Here is a 9,517-nt window from a genome sequence, read left to right as displayed (position 1 = left end):
CAGTAATAGGCCTTGGGTTACTGCTGGTAATCCTGTCTTCCTCTTGTGGGATTAGAGGAGGTCAGAACATGTGGTCTCCTTGCCATTTTTGTAGTGTCCAATACAGTACTTTTTCTGAAGTACTTTTTTTCCTTAAACTTTGCTTAAGTTAATAAAAGGATTGGCTATCAAATTTCATACTCATGGAGCTATTGGTAATCATGTTCCTGCCTTGTCATTGATGATTGCCTCATCTAGGCTTAAAATTTCATTGACATGTTTAGTTATGTTAACTTGAATTTGACCTGTGGTATGGTGGGGAAAGTAACTTCATGAGACTGGGATTTGAATGCTTGTAATAGATGTATGTTGAACAGTTTTTAAGAGGTACACAAGCTAATCCTCACTGCTATCTCATCACTTTCATGGGACCCCACTATTAAGAGTTACTGACTCCACAGTTACTTCCATCCACAGTTAAGAAATTTCTGGAGAATCATTATGATTTATGGACAGTTTTAAGATAAGAGACAGTTTCTGTAATCCAAATGAGCAATCATGAGATATATAACTGAGGAAATGACAATGGAAATAAAAAGAAGAGATGAGCGTGTAAGGGACTTTACAGAACATGATAACTGAATGAATTTTGAGAAAGAAAAGACAGGAATAAACATGAATTCCTGAGCTCCTATGCTGATTAAATTCAAGTTATAACCTTAAATACACATCAACAGACCTACTTTCCAAGATAATGCCAGTTAATACTTCCTGTCATAAACAGGCAGTATTAGCAGTGATGAGTTGGACATTTTAATCTTGGGCATGATGATGTTTGTTAATTTGTTATGTGTTTACTGTGTTTGTGCTTAATTTGTATGTGTTTATTATTTTATTTTTTATTTTAAATACATTTTATTAAAATATAATTTATGTGCAGTGAAAATTTTTTGTATGTGTTTTATGAGCATTATTCATCCCTCCATGCCTGAGAAGGAAAAAACAGTAAGAGTTGAAATTGCTGGTAAGAAGATGTAACACACAAGTAAATTTTGCTGAAGGTAATTTAAAAATAGTTGAAGCAATACATTGACAGACAACTGCCAGAAATGCAAGCTGGAATCAGAAGAGGATGTGCAACAAGGACTATCGTTGCTGATGTCAGATGAAGTTACATTTGTAAACCAATGAATGAAACCCTGCCCAATTCTGCAACATCCTCACAATCCTTGCTGTACTTGAGACCATCACTGCAGCCACTGTGTTAATCCATGTTGTTGAGGTTCTTCCTCTTTTTTCATTGACCCTCTACTTTACTAAGCATGATATCCTTTTCCAGAGAATGGTCCCTTCTGTATAGCATGACCAGTGTAGATAAGACAAAGTCTGACCATTCTCACTTCTAAGGAACATTCTGGCAACACTTTTTCCAGGACAGATTTGTTTATTCTTCTGGCAGTCCATGGTACTTTCAGTATTCTTTGCCAAAACCTTAATTGAAAGGCATCAACTCATTTAAACCAACTAATTTTAGATCTTCCATTTTCCACCATTCACATGCATATGAGGCGATTGAAAATACCATGGCTTGGGATAGCCACACCTTAGTCTTCAAAGTGTCATCTTTGCTTTGTAACACTTTAAAGAGGTCTTTTGCAGAAGACTTTCCCAGGGCAATATGACATCTTTTTTCTTGACTGCTGTGCCCATGGGTATTGATTTTGGATCCAAGTAAAATGAAATCTTTGACAACTTCAATCTTTTCTCTATTTATCATGATGTTACTTATTGATCTCGTTGTATGGATTTTCATTTTTTTTTTTTTATGTTGAGATGTAATCCATACTGAAGACAGTAGTCGTTGATGTCATCAGTAAGTGCTTAGTGCTTCAAGTTCTGTTGTTGTTCAACAAGAGAGGTTTTGCCATCTGCATGTAACAGGTTGTTAATGAATCTTCCTCCAATCTTGATGCCACGTTGTTCTACATATAGTCCCACTTCTTGGATTATTTGCTTAGCATACAAATTGAATAAGTATGATGAAAGGATACAACCCTGATGCACACCTCTCCTGATTTTAAACCATGGAGTATCCCCCTGCTCTGTTTGAACAACAACCTCTTGGTCTATATTACAGTTTCGGTATAAGCACAGTGAAGTGTTCTAGAATTCCCATTCTTTACAATGTTATCTGTGATTTGTTATAAGCCATATAGTTAAATGCCTTTGCATAGTCAATAAAACACAGATAAACATCTTTCTGGTATACTTTGCTTTCAGCCAAGATCCATCTGACATCAGCAATGATATCCCTCGTTTCACATCCTGTTCTGAATCCAGCTTGAATTTCTGGAAATTCTCTGTCAATATATTGCTGCAACCATTTTTGAATTATTTTCAGCAAAATTTAACTTGTATGTGACAGTAATGATATGGTTTTGATAATTTCTGCATTCTGTGGGGTCACCATTGTTTGGAATGGGCACAAATACCAATCTCTTCCAATCAGTTTGGCCAGGTAGCTGTTTTCCAAATTTCTTAGCATAAATAGGTAAGGTCTCCAGCACTGCACCTGTTTGCTAAAACATCTCAATGGGTTATATGTCAATTCTTGGCATCTTGTCTTTACCAATTCCTTGAGTTCAACTCTCAGTTCTTCTTACAGTGCCATTGTTTCTTGATCATATGCTACCTCCTGAAATAGTTGTGTGTCGATCAATTATTTTTGGTGTAATGAGTCTATGTATTCCTTACAACTTCTTTTGATGCTTCCTGCATCATTCAATATTTTGAATTGAAGTAAAACAATGTCTGCTATATTGAAGTTGCAGTAGGTTAGGACAAATGTGAGTTAGTACTTAAAATTAAAAATTATTAGAAATGGGAGGTTTCTACTGAAAAGTAAAAGAGAATGTTTAAAGACAAGTCCTTATTGTACCTATTTAAATATGTTCCTCTTTCCATAGTAGTACAGGAAAAGCATGTAAATTAGTGCACAAGTTATTTAACATGAACAGACAGACTCATAATGGTACATGTTGAGTTTATGTGTCCCAGAATATTTCTTTTAGAGATTAAATACCTAGTAGAATACAAAAATACATTTTTTTTCAGTCTGACAAAATGTATAATTTTCTTATTTTTGCCCTATAGATACCATTTATTCCTACATTATGTGGATTTTTTATTCATATCTAATATGGATTTTCCTTTATATGTATTACTATACTTAATAATGACTTGTCCATTTTAAATGAATAGCCAAATGTGGAAAGAGATTTAATTTTGAAAAATTTTATTCATGCCATTTAAAATCATTACAAATTACTTATTAGCTTACTATGATACATATTTCTTTTAAAATAATATAATTTTTACTTCCTCTAGGCTGGAATGATAAAGAGTGACAATGATGAGTATTTCATTGAGCCTTTGGAAAGAGGCAAGCAGATGGAGGAAGAAAAAGGAAGGATTCATGTTGTCTACAAGAGGTCAGCTGTAGAACCAGCTCCCATAGACATGTCCAAAGACTTTCACTACAGAGGTAGGCATCTTTAACAAGGCTCAATAATTGAATGTAATGTTAAGGTATTATGTAAACAACTCTCCCATCAATTAATAGAAAGTGATTGTCATATGCTTTTGCCTAAAACAGAGGTACCAATAGAAGTCTACGTTTATAAATCATGAAATATAGTTTACTTCTTTTCTTAATGCATGTGTATATATTAAAGTATTTCTTTACTCTAGTGCAATATTGTACCTCTGATATGTTAATTATTACTAGTTTTTTTAAAGTTTTATATGAAACCTATATTTTGTGTGGCTTATCTTAACATTTGTGTGCCTAACCCAAGCCATAGTTTTTCAATCACATCATATGCATGTGACAGCTGGACAGTGAATAAGGAAGACTGAACAAGAGTTGATGCTTTTGAGTTGTGGTGTTGGTGAAGAATACTGGAAGTACCATTGACCGCTAAGAGAACTAAAAATCTGTCCTGGAAGACATGCAGCTGGAATGTTCCTTGGAAGCACTGGCCAGACTTCATCTTACCTACTTTGGTTATACTGTCAGAAGGGACCATTTCCTGGAGAAGGATATCATGCTTGGTACAACAAAGGGGAGGGCCCTCAATGAGATGGATAGATACAGTGGCTGCAACGATGGGCTCAGGTATATCAAGGATTGTGAAGCTGGCATGGGATCAGGCAGTGTTTTGTTCTGTTGTACATAGTGTTGCTATGAGTCAGAGCTGACTCAATGGCATGTAACATCATCATCATCTTAAAATTTGTGTTTTCTAGGAGCATCTCAATTATGCATTATTAATCTTATTTTAAAACTTTTAAAAAATATGTATTGACATGGCAAAAAATTACCTTTTGTTGTAAGACTGATGTGAGATATATTGGAGAATAATTCTACTATTTGACTTTAAGGTCTATTTTAGATGTCTATTTGGCATCTTGTCTTTACCAATTACAGTGCCATTGTTTCTTGATTTTACAAAACTTCTTATATGTGGAGGAGACAATGAATCAAATGCTCCATAGCTACTTTTTTCAAAGTTGGTTAGAACCCTAAAATCAAGAAAGCCTGAAGGTTTTCTATTTTTGATTGTTTGTTTTAAAGTGATCTGAAAGTAAGTTGGTAATAAGGAGTTATTCTTAAAAGTTAGGTATAGGTATTTTCTTTATAGAGAAGAAAGGAAATTTGGAAATCTGATTTTGGCCAAATCCCAAAAAGTTTATATTTACTTTTATCAAGCCAACTTTCTGAGTTAAGAATAAAGGAAATTTCTAGACATGTAAGAACATTCTTATATGTCTCCTGATGTATCACTACTTGTAAGAATTCATTGAACTAAATAAAACATTTGTTTATGTAAAATTAACAATATCTTTGATTTTCATAAATGTACTGATAGCATAAGTAGCTCTGGTCATGTAGTGGATAAGGCACTTGACTGCTAACTGGAAGATCAGTGGTTCAAACCCACCAGCTGCTCTGGAGAAGGAAGACTGGGCCATCTACTTCCATAAAGATTTACAGCCCCCAAAATCCAGTGGAGGTCATTTGGTTTTGGTTTTGGTATTGAAAACATGCATAAATATTATACACACATTTACTACCTCCAGGCAATCAAGGTAGTATCTTGCCTTTAAATGTCAGAGGTAGATATATATATAATCTGAATTTAGCTTTTATCTGTCTTCTAGATTATTGATGTCTTGCATTTTGAGAACTGTTACTTAGTTATTAGTTTTATTTTTAGATGCCACCAACTTTGCTTAACATACTGTACTAATGTTATATTTTGTTTTGAGAATTTTCTTCATAATTACCTGATTTAAGACAACAGAGCTGTGTTAATAAGTACAGTAATATGAGATGTGTGCCTATCCTAGAGAGTAACCATAGTGTAACAAGAAGTGAATGCGCAGTGGAGTTAGGTAGTGGGTATGAGTACTACCTCTACCATGAACCGGTTCTGTTACCTTGGATAAGTATTTAACCTTTCCGAAAGCAAATTTCTTTGTATATAGAGAATTAAAATACATTGCACACTTTTAATAAGTGTTAGAAATAATATATGTAATTTCTGAGGGTAGTCCTCAACAATAACATGCACTTAAGGAATGGTACTACTACTGTGACTCACTGCCATAGAGTTGATTTGACTCATAGCGACCCCTCCTTGGGTTTCTGAGGTGGTATCTCTATATAAGTGGATTTCCCAACCTTCTTTCCGAGGAGTGGCTGGTGGGTTTGAACTGCCAGCCTTCTGGTTAATAGTGAGATGATACCTTAGGCACTAAGCCACGAGAGCTCCCTAATGGTAGTTGGTACTATTTTAAGTGAGTATTGTTAATTATCTTGTTTAAAAAAAAAAAAAAAAAAAAGATTTGCATGTAAGGAGTTTTATTAAATTTGAACAGTTAGATATTACTTGCCTTTTTGTTGTGAATACCTGACTCTTAATTCTTATTTATGCTTTCATATTTTCAAAAATACCATTTTTAGTCAGAAGACTGGTTATGTCAAAAGAGTGACTGTACCATATAGTCATCTTCTGTAGACTTGATTTTTTTCTATAATATTGATATATAATAACTAATATTATATCTTTGGAGGAAAATAATAAATGTCTTATTGAAAAATACACTGCACAAATTATGAAATTGTATAGATGAACTGGAAACCAGGTCAGTCGCTATGGCTGTCCTCCCAGTTTGTGCCATCTGCCTTACCTATGGTTTCACCCAGCTGTACCTGATTGTTCCATTTCAATTCCTAAAGGTTTCTATTTCTGTAAATATCACCCATGCTACTTTTAATTACCTTGATATTTACAGGGAAGAAGAGATTTTTTTTTTGAAGCATGAAAATGTTGAGAAATATTACGTTTCATTTATAGTGTAGTTTTAGATAGTAGATACTTAATTGAGTAATTGTTGTTGTTATGTGCCATTGAGTCGGCCCTGACTCATAGCGATTTAAAAGAATTGAGTTGGGCTGTGTAACTTGGAATATTATTATAGGAAATTATTTAAAATATCAATTCTAGTAGCACCAATCAGCTACTCATTTTAAAATAAGAGGTGTGTTTACTGGTTGTTTTTTAAGAATACAGACCCTGGATGCTTTTTGAGCTTTTCAATTGTGAATAAAAGATCACCTTATAGTAGAGATGGGCCACAAACTAGAGTAATACGTTTTAGGAAAGTTTTCATTGGTCATGTGTCAAAGCAAAAAGGGTTCCATTGTTAACTCTCAATGACCTTAAAGCTTGAACCAAAATAGAAACACATTTAGTGCCCTTAGACTATTCAGTGATAAACTAAGAATGTGCTTAATGATTTTTATTGTCATATTTCTGAAGTTCTGGCTGAACTTAGTTACTGATGATAGTAATATACTTCTTTTTGAGAATCGTAAATTCTAACCATATATTTCAGATGTATTATTCTCTTCCTTAGAGTAAGGAGAGAATCTGTTTCAGAACTTTAAGTACCATATTATAGCTTTTAAATTCTTTAACTTCTTGGTCACAGGATGAGAGCCAAGTTTGTCATAGATTAAATATTTTTGAAGTGAAGATTAATAATATATTTTCATAATTTATTCAGCCATTCCAAAATTTAAAATTGAGCAGGTTCTAGGATTAGAATGGTATATTGATTTGTAAGTGAAAACTATAGTACCATGTAAGATAGTGTTTCTTCTGGATCAATTCAGGATGTCATTTTTAGGAGATACATGAAGATTGTCTTTAATTATTTATAGGAAGAGGAATAAAAAAAACATAGGGTAAGATTTAATTGAAAAGAAATGCATGTGAGAACAGTGGTCTTCATACATTTCCTTACGGTGGGTAAAGCACTTGACTGCTAACCAGAAGGCGGGCGGTTCAAACCCACCAGCCACTCCTTGGAAGGAAGGTTGGGCAATCCTACTTCCGTAGTGATACTGCCTCGGAAACCCAAGGAGGGGTTGCTATGAGTCGGGGCCGGCTCGATGGCACATAACAACATGACAACAACAAAGTCATCAGTAGAAATTTTGATCATCAGCAAGCTACATCTGATCCTATATAGTTTAATTTTGTCCTCATGAAAGAATTTTGGTTTCACTTTTTATTGATTTAGAAAAGAGATTAAAATACATAGAGAGATTTATTAATTTAACATAAGTTTGACTTCAGATAGTTAAACTGGGCTTCTATTTGGCTTAATAAAATTATATTAAAGCTATACCCACTCCTTGGAAGGAGCATTGGGCAATCTACTTCAGTAGTGATACTGCCTTGGAAACACAAGGAGAGGTTGCTGTGAGTCAGGTCTGACTTGATGGCACATAACAACAACAATAACATGTTCAACTGTAGCTAAATAATAAGCTGAAGTGATATTAAAAAAAAAAAAAAAAACTTAAAAGCATGTAACATATTGGCACTTTGACATTTTCTGAAATAGCAAATGTCATCCCAGAAAACATTGTTAGAAAAATTATTTCTTTCCAGTGTTGCTGTACATACAATCTTGCTTTTTTCTGTAGATAAAAGATGGTAGCACTTAATAGTGGGAAAAAAAAAAGTGAAAACTCTCTCGTTAGCTTATTAGAACCTCATAGATTTAGAATATACCAATATTTGAAAACTTTCTTCTCATTCAGACTATCTAGTTGTGTTAGTTGATATTTAAGGTAGAACATTCTGCAAAGATCACCATCTCTTTAGAGCCTTTCCTGAATCTCTGAGGGTGGATTAAATGTTGAATTTCCAGCTCCCATAGGATCCTGAGTGCACTCCTTTCACAGCATTTATCAAGGAGAAGTTGAAAATCTTTGAGCGAGTTTAACCTATACAGGTTAATCTATAAAGTAAGATCCTGAAGTATAATCCCTGAGAAAACTTCAAGAGTTAATGTGCAGACCAGAGATAGAAAATTTAGGAAGATGGACATCTTTTATATTGTTACAGAGAAGGAGAAAAAGATTGGTATGAAGCAGATAAATTTGTAGATTAGGCAAGGAGTTGATAGAGTTGGAATCTGATGACTTCTATTTCATCTGAGAAATGGACAAGACTGATGAAAGAGGTTGTGGGTTAGAGGGTGTATGTGGAAATGGGAAATAATTGATTCTGGGAACTGGAAGGATTTGTAGACAATGTTGAAAAGTTCAGCTGTGATTATCAACTATCTATACCACTCAGCAGCCTGTAGAGATGTGGACAAATTGGACACTTGTATTATTCGTGTCATGAGTTTTTATTTGGGATGAAGGTGAATGAGGAGATTGAAAAGAGATAGAAAATTGAGAGCATATAGGATATTAGTAGGATAATGTTATGGTGTTAAGTATTAAGTCCAAATTGGGGAACAAAGTATGAACAAAGTATAGGATGAAAGTCACCTTGAGGGAGAAAGGTCAATTTGGCAGTAAGAAATTGGCAGTCTTGGAAATATAGTGGGTGTTGCTGAGGGAAGACTGGAGAAAGCAGGGATGTTTTCAGATTGTGAGGATTAAGCTACAGTTTCCTAATTGCCATTTTGTGAAGGGATGCAAGATCCAGATTATGACCATGAGAGTGAATAGCCAGAGTGAGGGAGGCGTGGGAAATTAGGCTTCCCAGAGGACTGGATGAGTTCTGTGTTATCCATATTGACACTGAAGTCCCTCAGCATGATAGAAGGACTTGGCTTTTTGGAAACTTTTAAATTCTGGTTGTGTATAATCTGTTGAAAATTACTTGAATCTTCCTTATTTAAGATATTGTTTTACTTCAGTATTAATATTTTGAACATCATGTGTTATTTTATAGGTTTGAATAGGTTCAAATGAAGACCAAAACTGATTGTGTAGGTGAGAGAATAAACTGTGCTCAGCAGGATTGACTTCTCTTTATTGACTTCAGGAAATACAAAATTATGCTGTAGAGTGATTATTTTCTAGATTAGTAACTGGTAACCAAGGATCCTTTGGACAGCTAAATTTTACATATTTATTTTTTCCATTTTGATACCTCTAGTG

General features: G+C 34.2%; 1 protein-coding gene across 1 annotated transcript in view; it reads left to right on the top strand.

Moving 5' to 3' along the window:
• ADAMTS3 (ADAM metallopeptidase with thrombospondin type 1 motif 3) overlaps positions 1-9,517 on the top strand; it is a 504,788-nt gene that overhangs the window by 235,726 nt on the left and 259,545 nt on the right. Inside the window, exon 4 of the mRNA XM_007942793.2 lies at positions 3,367-3,523. Within this exon, the coding sequence (XP_007940984.1) occupies positions 3,367-3,523 (157 nt within the window). The remainder of the gene's footprint in view (positions 1-3,366; positions 3,524-9,517) is intronic.

This window comes from Orycteropus afer, unplaced genomic scaffold, assembly GCF_000298275.1.
Source record: "Orycteropus afer afer isolate SDZICR_OR568_19922 unplaced genomic scaffold, OryAfe1.0 scaffold00098, whole genome shotgun sequence".
Lineage (NCBI taxonomy): Eukaryota > Metazoa > Chordata > Mammalia > Tubulidentata > Orycteropodidae > Orycteropus > Orycteropus afer.
This window is presented reverse-complemented; position numbering and strand designations above follow the sequence as displayed.